Source organism: Sciurus vulgaris (genome assembly GCF_902686455.1).
Source record: "Sciurus vulgaris genome assembly, chromosome: 4".
Lineage (NCBI taxonomy): Eukaryota > Metazoa > Chordata > Mammalia > Rodentia > Sciuridae > Sciurus > Sciurus vulgaris.
The window spans coordinates 173,838,515-173,853,586 of NC_136464.1; the positions used below are offsets into that span (position 1 = coordinate 173,838,515).

At 42.7% G+C, this 15,072-nt stretch overlaps 1 protein-coding gene across 8 annotated transcripts in view; it reads left to right on the forward strand.

The window, feature by feature from the left end:
- MBNL2 (muscleblind like splicing regulator 2) overlaps positions 1 to 15,072 on the forward strand; it is a 150,538-nt gene that overhangs the window by 93,077 nt on the left and 42,389 nt on the right. For all 8 annotated transcript variants that reach the window (XM_079137711.1, XM_079137712.1, XM_079137710.1 and 5 more), the window contains 2 exons: positions 5,672 to 5,836; positions 12,998 to 13,198. In XM_079137711.1, the coding sequence (XP_078993837.1) occupies positions 5,672 to 5,836; positions 12,998 to 13,198 (366 nt within the window). The remainder of the gene's footprint in view (positions 1 to 5,671; positions 5,837 to 12,997; positions 13,199 to 15,072) is intronic.

Sequence of the window (15,072 nt, forward strand, 5' to 3'; positions counted from 1 at the left end):
ATATTATATGCTAGGAACAGCTTGAATGCTTTGCAGAAGTTAACTTTTAATCCTCATCAGAAGTCTGTGAGGTAGAAACTACGTGATCCCACTTTACGGGTGGGGCACCTGGACCACCCAAGGTGGCTGCCAAGGACCCAGAACAACCAGAGCAGACCTGGGTTTTGAGTCCCTGTAGTCTAGTTCGAGGCTGTTCTCTAACCCTGACTTTAAACTGCGTCTCCAGGAGAAGATGCAAGAGGGAGCATGCATCAGGAATATAGCTCCAAGACAGACCCCAGGGTCTCAGGAAGCTGTCCTCAGGCAAGGGGAATGTGAGGAATCTGAGAAGCTCTTCCCAGGCTTTTCCATGGCCAGCATTGACCGTCAGAGAGGCTCCGGGGCTCAAAGTGTCCACTCTGGGCCCCTATCACTTGCTTTTCCATGGTTTGGCCTGCTAGGACCCTTTTTAGAGTCCACTGACTGATGACGTGGCCCATGCAAAGACACAACCAAAATGACTCCCAAGGAATATAGTAAATACAGCAGGGGCTTAATAGCTGTTCACATGCAGGCTCCTTAACATCCTTTACGTTTCCCAGGGAAAACACATAGGATATAATAGTCTTCAGCAGTTCCTATGGGCAAAAGCTCCTGTTGTTGGAGATGTTTAACAATCTCCTGATAGATCTGTTTTGGTTTTGCTTACAAATTTTAATTTGCTTTTTTCTATAAGGAGCATACTAGGAAAAGATTCTAAAAATCACTTGTTTAAAAACAAGCAATTAGAAAATCTCATTTTCCTGCTATGCTTTTTCCTCTCACACCAACCTGATTCTGAAATCTTTTCTTAGCCAGAGTAGCATTTTTCCCCATCCTCTGCCATGCAATTTAATGGCCATGTAACTCTGATAGCTCCGATCTGTCGTTCTGCCAAGCACATATTAGAGTCATTTAGTTTCTTTCTTCATCCTGTTGAGAATCAACACGCGTACTCTGTATTGGAATCCTCCATGGTGGCTTATTTTAATAAATTTAATTCAGCTTGAAATTATAACTTGATTCTAACCATCATCTCTAAGCTAAATATTCCTGGAATAGAGATTATTTTTGGAGGCAGAATAAACTGCACAAACCCGATGTGGACTTCATCCGAAGTCTGTTATTATTTTTAATCAAGTGATCGCCAAATAATATGAACTAAAATAAAGTCAGAAATGCAAAAATCTAATAATCAGGCAAGATTTAAACGTACTAGAATCTGATACTGTTTGTCTCCTGCTGAGAAACCTTCAAAGGCAGTGAAGACCGTCTGGCTTACCTGGCTCTCCAAGTTCTTGGCATCTGGCTTCTGGCCGCTGCTTGTGCCTCGTCTCTCACTCGCCAGCTCCCACCACGCCCCACTGGACTCCAGCCTGAAAAACTCTTGAGACTCCCCAGTGGGCATTGCCTGAGCTTATTCTCCTCCTCTCAGTGTCTCGTATTTTATTCGTCACCAACACACACAACACACACACACACACACATACATGTACAACACACACAACATAAACAAACATGTACAACCCACACATACCATAAACACCCACACTTTGGCCACTACCCACCCCCTTACCAGGTTTCTAGGCATCCTTTAGGTCTCAGTGCACGTGTCACTTCTCTGGAGACCTTCCCTGACCCACCAGTCTCACTTCTGACCTCTTACTTTTGTCTCGGCTTCCCCCTGGAGAACACGGACGGCAATTTGTAATTAGACAGTGATCTGTGGCATGACTTCATTAACCTCACCACTGGCCTGCAGTCTTCAGGAAGGGAAGCTCTGCATTTTGGTTTTACTCACCTTTTCTTTAAGTAACACTGAGTGTGACGCCTCCCACACAGTAGGAGCTCAAGAAATCCCTGTTGAACAAACGGAGGAATGAGACTTAGCCATACACCACCACCCACCCTTCCTGCACCCGACACCTACCACCTAGTAGGAGCTAGGCCCCTAGGGGCCCTGTGACCAGCGAGCCACAGTCTCCAGACTAGGCCTTGGAGTGAGCCTTGGCCGGTGCCCCTCCTGCTTCCTGGTCCCCTGAGGCTCTCCACAGCATGGCTCCTCAGTCCAGCAGAAGGCCCCTGTCCCAGGGTTGGACCCTCCTTCCTTTATTTCTTGGAAGACAGTGTTTGGTCAAGAAATAAAAGGGAGGAAGAGTTAAAATGAAAAAAAGAAACAAATCCTACCAACCACAAGGAAGACTGTCTCAAGATGTTTCTGTCCTTGTTCCTTAGACTCCACTCAGGGGGCACTATTTTTGACCCTGTTTTGTGTCATGACAATGTCCGAAGATGCCTGACCTATGCACGCAGCCGTCTCTCACTCTGTTATGACAACTTGCTTGAAAGTCAACAGTTCTGGTGCAGAGCTGTGAGTCCTGAGCAATCTTAGGCCTTCACAAAAACATCCTGATAAAATCGTCTTGTGTGTCAGATAGCTCATTAGATTTTGACAGTGGCTTTTCTTTTAGGATTTTAAAAATTCTATAGGTCCTCTTAATCAAATCCTGTTTCCTAGAGATTTCCAGTGCTTGAATTAGTATGTCTCAGACCTCCATGAACGAACATTCTTCAAATGTGAGTATCAGGTTGAGGGCTATTGCTTTAAATATGGATACTTGCAAAAATATTCTGTAGAATTGAAAATAACTTTAATCATAAAATAATTAAGTACAATTATTTCATAGAATAAGGAAAGAACCAGAGACCAATCAAAATACTATAAATCCGTGATCCTGAACTTCCTGAAAATAAAGTATCATACACCAATATTTTTCATGCTAATAGCATTTATTCATTGCTTACTGTGTGCCAGGCAATTCCCTAAGCCTTATGCATGTGTTAACTCAGTTAGTTGTACAACAGCACTAAGAAGATGACACAATAATTATTTTTGTTGTACAGAGGAAGAAAAAATTCAAGTAATCACTCCAAGTCCTACAGCTAAGAAAGGCAGAGCCAGGCTACCAAGCCCTATCCCCTTATCAGTGTATAGGCAGGCAAATAATTGCTTTCTATTCCCAAATCCTCATATGTATACTTAAATATATTTAAATTTTTGTTATGCATCCTATTATTTTGTGAAGGATAGTTCTAGTTTTTATCTTCTCAGGATTTTAACTGTTGCTAATAAACAGCATGATATAGTGATGGAATTGAGACGGGAAGACCTGGGTTTAAAGTCTAGCTCTACCACTTACCAGTTATATGACCTTGGGAAACTTGCTTCTGGTACTGATCCCATCTGCAACTTTGTAAAATAGGGATCATTATTGCTGTTGTAAGGAGAAAATGATAACATACATAAAGTGCCTGGCATATAGGTTAATAATTCTCATTACTCCAAGTTTGTGACAAATTAGGAACTTGCATTAATTCCCATGAAAAAGAAATTCCCATCAATAAATTATGAATCTGATGTTGTACACCATGTTCTAGTTTACTGAAAATAGTTTCTGTAGTTCTCCAGGAATCCCAGTCATACAAAAGGATAAAAGCATTGATTAAGAAAATCAAATTGAAATTCCAGCCAAATTGAAATTTGAGCAGCTATAAAGTATTACTTTAAAAGACTAGTGATCAAATTAACAGTCCTATGAGGGAACGCAGATAGGCTGGTGGAAATGTGGACATTTCACTAACTCCATCCTCATTCTGTGGAATTCTGCTTTCCCAAAGCCCTCTGTTGGGGCCTCTGTACATTTATGTATGTAGACTAATGGCACCATGTACTCGTGAACCTTCCCGGGTGTCAGGGGCCCACTGAAGTGCTTTGGCTAAAGAGAAGCCTGGGTGTTAGCCTCTGTATAAGAAATGCCACTCTGCTTAATCCTCATGGACCCCAGCTGATGAGTGGTAGCTATGTTTTCTATCCCAGGACTGCCTTCTGGCACAGGTGACATCAGCTTTGGGTGTGTGACAAAAGCAGGCAACTCAGAGATGTGTCACACCCCTCAGGGGCCCAACCTGAATGCTCTCTGAGAGATTTGATTTTAACGAATGGAGCGACCGAGGCAATTATCAAGGGAGGGAGGAAAGAGCAGTAAAGGACAAGCTGCCCAAGTTGATGGAGCTGGAGGGACCCTGGCAAGTCACAAAGCAACACCTAAAGTTGGAATCAAAACAGCAGCAATGACAGAGCAGATTTGCAGAGAGAAGCAGAGGAAGAAAGGATTCCTAGATCGTTTAACTTAGTTTCCAGGAGCAGTTCCAGGGTACCTGTATCTTTACAGTAGACCTTCCAGAACTTGTGTTAGGACGTCTACTTGTACATTGGAAGCTGAATAAAGCATCTACGATGTGGACTTGAAACTAAGGGGACACTGGTGTGGCCCCTTGCTACAGACTGTCATTGGACATCCTCCCTAAGAGGGTGACATTAGAGTAGATCCGGGGGCAGCACGGGTTGATAGCAAGGCCACCAGGACGGAGCAGGGGATGCACATGTGCTCTTCTGTGTGGCAGTGAGGCAGGATCTGCACCGCCAAGAAGCCTGAACTGCCTAAAAGAGCAGTTGAAAACATGAACAGCAGTGAGAACTCCAGATGTTCAGCATTAGGATGACTCTAAGCAAATCTATTCCCCCCAGATCCACCAAGCTTGCTTTTAAAATTATTTTTATATCTGGTAAGCAAACCCATAGTCTCTTTTCCTGCTTGCAAATAGAATAAATCTTTAGGGAAAGGTAATCCCCAAAGTGGTTAACACAGTTTGCTGTTCTTTCTCTAGAAATGGCATAATTCTCACATCAACATGATTCTCACAATTGGTAGTTTTGAAAACTTGGAAATTAAGTATAAACACCTCCATATGTAATTACTCTTCAAGAGTGGTTCTTTGCACACCTAATTTTTTTTTTTTTTTTTTTTTTTTCTGTTTGCCAGCTTCAGTGTCCAAACGTTACTGGAGCCATGAACACACCTCACTAGGTCACATAATGACATTAAGTTGGATATTCCTGCAGTGGGAAGGGTTGGGGGTATGAAGTGGAGGAGTGAGTAATCGGTTGCAGGTGATCTTCTGATCTAACTCCTGAAATCTTCACGTATGTCCATTACTAAAAAATGTGGTTCCCGTGCTACCGTGACTTCTGTGACGGCAAGCTAAAATCAGGAATATCTTCATTTAATCTGGAACACACACCTAAAATTTCACTCCTATCCTCAGTGCACGAATCCATCCATACTTTTTCATATTTTGATTTCACTCTATCCTGCACAAACCAGTATTCAGCAAGACTAAAGGCTCCTTTTGACAGGTCATGGTAAATACGCCCTTCCGTGCCTTCCATCCTGTCTGGAGGGTCTTTCTCTACTCTTAGCAGGCGCATTTCTCTGGAATCTATTGTTAGGAATTAGAATAAAGAGACAGAAAGACAGAAGGAAGGTGAGAAGGAAGAAAGGAGAGAAGGATGGAGGGAGGAAGGGATGGAGGGGGGGGAACAGATGAATCTTCTCTGCTCAACAGTTGAAGCAACCTTGATAATCACGTAATCCCTACACACACACACACACACACACACACACACACACACACACACACACACACACACAACGTGCGCTCCCTGCCTTTGTAGATCGGGAGGGATGGTGAAATGGGCAGCTGAGCTGTAGGCTGCTTACGCCAGTCCTAACCCAACGCATCCGTTTTACAGGGCCGCTGTTCAAGAGAGAACTGCAAATATCTTCACCCTCCAACACACTTAAAAACTCAACTAGAAATTAATGGGAGGAACAATTTGATCCAGCAGAAAACTGCAGCAGCGATGCTCGCCCAGCAGATGCAGTTTATGTTCCCAGGAACTCCGCTTCATCCAGTGGTGAGTGGCCTTGTCTGGGCTGGGGCTGACAAGGTGGTGGGGGCGTGCCACGGTGACCCCGGCCTCCCCCTGCTGTCACTTCCATTATAGTTACAGCAAATAGCTTTGAAGCACAGTGGAGGCTGAAAAATAGTTGTTGTTGTTGTTGTTTAAATTTAAATGGAAAAACGGGTAGAAACAGGGGCAACGACAGTTTCCACTCAGTGTCCGGGAAATCCGCGTCACTCGATCCCTTCCTCATTGCTAAACTCCATGCCTGACCTGCGTGGAGTGGAAGTCAGCGGCGCGTGGTGGTGAATCTGTGTGTTGAAGAGGTTGTGGGGCCTAAGAGGCTTGTAGGAATGTAGATGACAGTGACGATTCGGTGGCCTCGCCTTAAGGATGGAGAAAGTGGGGAGCAGAGAAGGTAAATGACTTCCCCAGCGCCCTGCAGCTGATGAATTGTGGCCTCCGCCTTGAACGCAGACCTTAGCTGGGGTGCTTTCTGCAGCGTGATCCAGCTGGAGCCAGACAACTGCTCCCAAGACGGATGTCAGTGGCCACTCCGTGCCAGGGGACTGCCTGGTGGCTTGTCTCCTGTCTCTCCCAGATGGGCAAAGGGTGTGGCAGCTGGGACGAGGACCACAGATTAAATGCCCAAGAGACTTAAGTATGTGATTATGTGTCCTACAGTGTTTCCTCCCTGCTTTCTGTGTTTGAAAGTACTCCTTAAAGGTCTGGACATTGTTTTAGGACTGAGACCCTGGGGGACAGGGACGCCTCCAACTTCAGTGGGCTTCATTTACGTTTGTGAATGATTTGTCAAAAACAAGCTAATTTTTTTAAAAATGACAAAAAACAAAACCAAAAATGAATGAAATTTGCTTTTTTTTTAAAAAAAAAAAAAGTACATGCATAAAAGCCTATTTCTAGAAATCAGTCTTTATTGTAGGAAAAGTCTCCAAATGAAAGCTGCTAAATTAAAAGAGAGAGCTACCCTGGAGTTAAATTTTCTTATTGTGTTTTTGTGAGATGGACTAGGAAGAGGAGGGGCAGCCAAGAAGAGAGGAGAGACTCTGGACAGGTGGTTAGCAGTTCTGCTTGTCTCCAGGTTTCTGCACAAAGTGGCCAGGAACCATCTCTACGTAGACTGCCAGGGGCAGGAGAATCAAGATTAAATGCCGGGTGAAGGGAACTCCAAGATTAAATGCTAGAGAAAGGGAAATCCAAGCCTTTTGCAGATAGACAGATACATGAGAGCGTGAAGTAAGAGTCAGGCCCCAGAAAAAATGAGATTGGATGAGGGAAGCTGCCTGCGGAGAGGTCTCAATTAAGTGTATCCACAGGACGAGCAAGAGCTAGCCCCGATGTCCAGACTCAACAAAGAGAGTTCTGAACACACTTAATACCAAAAATAGATACTTAAGTGGTTCTATTTTAAACTACACACAATTATAATTTATGGTTCTCTTTATTGATGCACACATATAAATTATTTTATTAGATTAACTAAATGCCAAAATAATATAGTTATACATATTAAATAATGTCTCTGGCAATAAATTTAAAACCAGCAAGGTCAACATAGTAACAGTACCTTATGTAATCTCATTTGAATTATGTACTTCCTATTTATTTAGAATGAATAAGAACTAACTCTGTGACTCAGTGGCAGTATTAATAGGAAAATTCCATTCCTATTCTTAACTATTAGTCGAATTATTTTTGAAAGTTTTATTTATGTATGAGTCTCAAATATTAATCAGAAGCTAAATAATCAACCCTTCACAACCCTTTCTCTGTGAAAAAAAAATGGAATATTCCATTTAAATATTTCAGTGGAGGTTTGTCAATTACATGAACAAATCACTTCAGAGTCTCAGAAGTTCATTACTGTCCAGTTTAGCTGAATAATGACCCCCAGAGCACCTGGATCCTGTACAGGTCACCTTGTATGAAAATAGAGTCTTCGTGGATGTGAGATGGTGAGATCCTCCGGATTAAATGCAATCACAACATGCTTGTAAGAGAGAGGCCGAGGGAGAGCTGGCATGGATGGAAGAGGAGAAAGGCCACATGTCCACAGAGGCAGACGTCGATGTGGCCACGAGCCAAAGAATGCCAGCAGCCACCAGAAGATGGAAGACGAGGAACGATCCTCCCAGAACCTCAGGAGGGAGCATGCTTCTTCCAGCACCTTGCTTGTGGCCCAGCAAAGCTAATTCTGGACTTCTGGCCTGCAGAACTGAGGAAGGATAAACACGTGTTATTTTAAGCCATCAGGTAGTTTGTCAACAGCTGCCACAAATGGCTAATAGATGCGGAAACTGCCTTAGGCAAATAAATGGCTAAACACAGAGTACCAAGAACCATTCCCTTTTTAGGTCTCCTTCCAAGCTAAACTTCTTTAAGGCATTAAGGATATCCTTCTTCTCCACTTGTCCTCCTATCCGCTCCTGAACTGGTTCCACCTGAGTCTCCCACCGGTCCTCCATATTACCAAACCCACAGTCACTTTTACCTTCATGGTTGCTATAGTCTGAACGTGTCTGTCTAGCCCGAATTCGGCTACCGAAGTCCTGGCCCCCAAGGGGAGGGTATTCAAAGTTAAGACCTTGGGGATGATTAGGTTAGGAGAACGGCGCTCTCCGGAATGTGGCAGGGCCCTCAGAAGAGATGCCAGGGCCTTCTGCACGGAGGACAGGGCCAGCAACTGCTGTCTATGAAGAGGAAGTGGGCGCTCAGTGCACTGGTCATGAATTTTGCAGCCTCCAGAACGGTGAGAAATCACTTTCCGTGAAAAACCACGCCGTGTATGGGCTCTTGTTGTGACAGCCTGGATTAGCTGAGACCTCCCCAGTGCCCCTCAGCACAAGCGATCCACCCTTTGTTGAACTCGCCTCCCTGACCCCCGTCCCCTGTGCCCACCAGCTTCTGTTGTTGGTGAAGAGCCCCAGGCTGGATCTTCCTTCCTGTCTACCCTGTCTTTCAGGGTTTCATTAATCCCCGGGTACAAATCATTTACAGGCCGAGACGACCTCCCCCAGCGGAGGCTTCCGCGCTGGGCCTCTCCTCTGAAGCCCGAGCTTACACATCCAGCTGCTCACCGGGCTCACCTTCCAACTTCTCACCAACCGACCTGTTCAAAAGCAGATTCTTTATCCCACCACATCCCCATTTCGGTCAATGGCACAATCAAGCCGAAGTCCCACACCGAAACCCAGCAGCCGGGCATACAGTTCATGGGCGAGCCTGGCACGTTGGCCTCGACTCCATCCTCTTCTCTACCTCCCAGGGCCCTCCTCGGAGCCACCTCATCAGCAGTTCCTTCCTCATGGGTCGCCTTCCATTCTTACTTTCTCCAGTATACCCTGCATACAGCATTCGGAGGAGTCTTTTAAAACCTGCAAGGATCCTGTCACCCCCTTCCTGAGACCCTTTGGTGCTGTGCCACGTCGCTGAGCACAAGGCCCAGCCATTTAACCTTGACTCTGACCTACAAGGTATTCTGTGTTCTGGACCCCACCCAAGCCCAGGGAACCCCGAACTACAGCTGTACTGTCCTGGGAGAGCAGAGCAGGGTGGGGGACGGGCAGAGACGCCACAGATACAGACTGAAGAAGGGCGGGAGGAAACAGCACAGTGGGCATTTCAGAAGCGATTTTCTTCAAGAAAGCTTTTTGCAGATCTTGTCCTCTGGCCTTTTCAGCTGTGGGCTAGTGCTGAGAGATGACGGGGACCAAATGGATCCTGTCTCCAACAGCATGGCAACAGCACTTACGCAGAGACTGCAGGCTGATTCTCCTGGCTGGAGTGGGGGCGCTTCTGGGAACAGACTCTTAAAGGTGCCACCCTTCTCTTCCCTCGGCTGCCCTCGGGGAACCCGGTTCAGACACCAGGATGCCGTGTCAGCGAAGACGCTATTTCAGGAGTTTCATTTCACTCTGAAACCTAGGAGTCACTTTCTCAAGGCTGCGGGGTCCCACAGGGCTGCTGGGAGCCGCTCCAGCTGTGTGTTGGCTCAGGTTGGCTGTGGGGCACACACGCCTTTCTATTGCTCCCAAGACATGCAGACTTCCCGTAGATGGTCCCCACTTCCAATTTTTTAAGGAAATGATGGCAAAAATCTAGGGAGTGCAAAAGAGTGGACATAGCCTGAGACCAGGAGCCCAGATGCTTTGAAATCCTTGTCTCTCAGAGGCACTGACCTTGGGTTATCCTGTCAGTGTCTAACCTGCTCTCACCTGGAGACTGCGCATACCTGTACCCACACTTGCTTCCTGTGGATGTTGAGAGATTAAAGAAGACAACATGCGTAGGAATGCTTTGAGAAGGCCAGAACCTTCCACCGATGTAAAGTATTACTGCCCATCATAACGAGAATGCAGAATGCACATCCCTGCAAATGACTGTTGCTGTGATTTTTAACTGATCAACACCAATGAAAAACTCTATAAAAAAAGAAAAATACCTAATTGAATCTATCCCTGCAAAGCTGTGGACTTCTACCGTTCAATTTCACATGACAGGAAATATTTATTTCCCAGCTCATATTTCAAAAAAGAAAAGAAGATATTTGCTACAGTTTAATTCAATTTTACACTTCTATTTAGTATATTGCTATGCTCATTACATTTCTGTTTTAAAAGCATTGAATAATTTGAGACAAAAAAATGTTATTAGTACTGACATTTACACTACTACAATGGCTAATTTATTAAATTTGGACCATGAGAAGTTGGCGAGAAATAGCACCTTGTTCAGCTAAGTAGCTTTTCTTCCCACTGCAAGTGAGAAAACTAAAGCCCAGAGAGGTTAATTTCCATCCCAGGGGAGGAAAAATAAGTAACAGAGTTCTGGATTTGAATGTAGACCTCTCATGTCTAAAGTCTGCATTTTTACTTTTAAATAACATATTTCCTTGTGTATTACATTCTCATCGTCATCAATAAAACATACCAGGACATTCGTTTTTGGATCATAAAATCAAATGAACAAGAGACATATTTTCGAAGGCAGGATTTGGCTAACTGGAAGAGATCTGTTGACATCAAAAAAGTTTTTGAGGAAGAGTTTTGAGGTCCTCACATCCTGTTGGTGGTCAAGGCACAGCCTGTATTTTTGCCACCCCACTGATCTGTGGGAAGAGATGGCTGGGAATTTGCCTCCACAGAAAATCAAGATGGAGATGTTGAGGAGGGCTATCTACTCTGAATGTTTACTTTGATAATTAGTCTCTGAGTTAAAGTACTCTTTTAGTACAAGTTTTAATACCTGTTTAACTCTTCATTTTTGACAGTGGTCCCAAAATTTCTCCACACACGGGGCCATGTAGGAAAAAATATTAATATGAATTTTAAGGTCTCTGCCTAGACCTATTGCATCAGAGTTTATCTCTATTTTAAAAATTCCTTCCAGGCATTTCTGATACAACTGATACACTGAATCACAGATGTGTTTTGATTTATGACCTTTCGGAATTGATTTTTTAAATATCCTAACATTACATAGTCCTTACACTATTAAATCACTTGGCTATTTTCCAACAGTGCTAAATTATAAAAGCTACAGTTGCTGACAAACCACAACTTGTTATAATTATGACTCAAATGGGTAACATACATATATAAAATTTTGTAGAAAGTCAAGGGAGAAAAAATTCCTGACTGCTGTCTATTTCCCATGTTGAGACCTCACATTGTCACTTTCTCTCAAAATGAATTTTATGTCTGAGCCATAAAGATCTAAGAGCTCCTCCAGGGAGGACTGAGCATCCAGCATCTAAGACCATGAGAAGCACCTCTTAGCCCCAGCCGCTGAACAAAGGCTTTTCAACCTCTCTGGGAATCCCTACACAATTATCAATAATTCACTCTTTTCTAACATGACAATTTATATGAGAGATTTTTTTTCGGTTATTGGAAAGAAATATGTGTTTACTAAACAAAGATTGTTATTTTCCCCATGTTAAACAACTCATTCAGACTCACAAGTAGACAACAAGGTCACACGTGATGTATGAACAGAGAAGGGAAACGACACACAATGGCATAATTGAGCGTTCAAAAATTGTATTAGCACATGATTGCAATGTCCGAAAACTTATTCTGAAAACAAACAGGTTAAAAATCATCCACAAATAAGATCCAACCAACCAAACAAACAGAAAGAGCCATTCAGGTCCAATTCAATGTAAAAATCATTTGGAATCTTTAATTTTTAATGGTGACTCTTTAAAGGTGAATCAAGGTTTGGTTGTTCTCACAGGTTCAAAGTCTCTTCTCTGAAAGGCAGAATTATTTACAGATTTATAGGTGGAACTTTTAAAAATAATCATCCCATGGGCCCTTTAGAATATGTCTTCTTATGAGAGTTTAGGAGCCTCTAGACTTCCCACAGGAATACAGTGACACAGAACACATTTAGCAAGGTATGGGATGCTTTTGTCACTACTGTCTTGATTTTGTGATGGGAAACCAAACCAAGCCTTAATGGTCCATTGAGAAATAGATCGGTTGAAAATTTTCAAACTCTCTGATCCAGCCTTTCATGAAGGGAAGGTTGGATGGAGACGTCTTGAGCTAGAGCAAAACATAGTTCTACCTGAACGCTGCATATGAGTTTTGGGAGTATACATGTAGAGATGGAATGTGGAAATATACTGGCAAGTCTGAGCACAATGAAATCCCAAGTAAACTCCACTTTTTGAAACTGTATACATTTGGTCAACTTGAAAATCAGGGTATACTCTTGGATTTTCTTTATTCCTCTTGGTTTGAGACGTGTGGGAGAAATCAAAGACAGTTTGTATTCCATAAGCTTTACTGCTTTAGTATTATAACATTCGATAGTTTGAAACAATGAATGCATAGAGTGGGAATTGTTATTTCCTCTAGTTGAGAACACTTTCATAAGAACAAAGGTCTAATCTGTTTCTTGTAACTGGGTTTCTATAATGTTCTCCCATATTTTTGGTATGGGTTTGGGAAGAGAGGCTATATATGGTTTTCATTTTTATTAAGCAAAAGAAAAAAGGGATATTTAATGAATGTTTACAGTTCAGCATCAAATTATGCACCTAACAAAAAATACCGTATACAATGACTAAATTTTGCTTAAATGACACTTGCTGGTGATTTTTTGAAGTTTGACTCTTTTTCCTGTGTTGTCTTCCTTTAACAGCCCACTTTTCCGGTAGGTCCCGCCATAGGGACAAATACGGCTATTAGCTTTGCTCCTTACTTAGCACCTGTAACCCCTGGAGTTGGGTTAGTCCCAACGGAAATTCTACCCACCACACCCGTTATTGTTCCCGGAAGTCCACCTGTCACTGTCCCGGGATCAACTGCAACTCAGAAACTTCTCAGGACTGACAAACTGGAGGTACTTCAATTATGTTTGTTTTGAGATGCATTTGTGGTAGAAAGTGCACTTCTACGTAGGCGAATGCTTGTGAGATCATTCTGTAAAAATGTTCTGCAAAAATACCATGCACACGCATACACGCATTCATCCCAAACCCACGCACTCAACATTGTATGGTTTAAAATGAATGTCAAGTATAAAGAAAATTAGTCTATGGGCAATGAAAATAACTTCAATACAGGCAAAAGCCAGCTGTGTGGAATATGTGCATCAGGGCAAAATATTTATCAAACAATAAAATATTAAATCAATCATCATGCAAGCTGTAGACGTGGCTTCAAGTTCTGATGACCTCTTGCTCTTGCCCAGCACAAACTCTTACTGGATCCTGGAACATTCTGGAGATGGTCAGAAGCCCAGCAACCAGGACAGTGGGGGACAATCAGGGACAAGGGTTGGAGTAAGTGGGACCACAACTATTAACCAATTGTTGTGAACATATTTCAAGTTATAAAGAACCAAGTACAACTAACTGCTCTAGTATGTTCCAGAATATCATCTCCGATGACTTCACTGGTTCACAGGGGGAATTGGAAGCTAGATAAACTTAGTTTTGAGTTTTTTTTTTTTTTTAACTTAAAGTGTTCTATAAATTCCAAGAAAAGTCTATATTTTTATAAAACATAAATCTTCAAGTTGTGAATCAAACTGACCCCCCTGCACTTTGTTAAGTAAACCTCTTTAATCAGAGCTAGATAATTCACCTATTAACCTTACCACAATGTCCCTATGATATTCAAAAGAACACTTTATCGGGGTGTGTAAAGATCCTGACAAATTTTTCAAAGACCTCCTTTAAGCCCATTATTGATTAAAGTTGTTGGGTGAGCTATGTATACATAGAATGTTGGATCATTAGAGAATATTCTTCCAGTGCGTGCTCATTTAAATATTAACTCAATGAACCCTGAGGGCAACAGAGTGTTTGCTTCCTAATAACCTGTAGATGATTTAGAATTCAGAATGTTAAACTGCAAATATTTTTAAACATGTATGTTTTTTCACCCAGCTTCAGTCTGGAGTATATGGTTCTCTAGATGAAGAGAATATAAACTCTAATTGCTCCTGTTTTGAAAAGATCCAGCCTATCCCTGTGAATATTGAATAGACCTGTTAGGGGACTGGAAAAGTGTCTGAGGCTCCACCTACTGGGCCCACAGAGCTTTAGTGTTCAGTGCATGCCTGTTCCAGAAAACAAATTAAATCAGCAGAGTTGGGAACAAATAGTCCCTCCCAGCAGAGCTGGTAGACAATGCTATGTAAAAATGATTCACAGTGACTCTAGCAGAGCCATTTTCGGTTCATTTCAAACCAGGAATGAAGTCAGCAGCACACACAGACCCTGGGCAAATGCCCGGTCTACACCTATGATGTCACAGACAGGAATCGTTCCATTTGTAGAGAAAGGCTTACTCAGAATCTCCACTAATAGCTTAGTAATCTGTACTTTGTACATTTTTTTGAACTGAAGATGGAACGTTAATACCCAGAGTAGGAGGAGACAGTTAATGACTTTGTGACTTATCCTGTTTACTCTTCAGTCTCACCTGAAACACTATTTCCCAAGTATGTTTGACTTTCACAAGACGAGTTCCTGTCAGTGACCCTTCACGGGTAACCAAGTGTGAACCACACGTGTTAACTATGGAACTGGATCCTCAGGAGAAATAACTTATAATCCTACTAACTCTTCCCTGCTAATGTTTATAGGCAGGGAAGAATGACATAATTAATATGCATATGCTATTCATCTCACTTCATGTTGTCTATATTCAGAGCATAATTAAGAATGCTATTTCATGATAGTAGAATGAATTGGACATCATTACCCT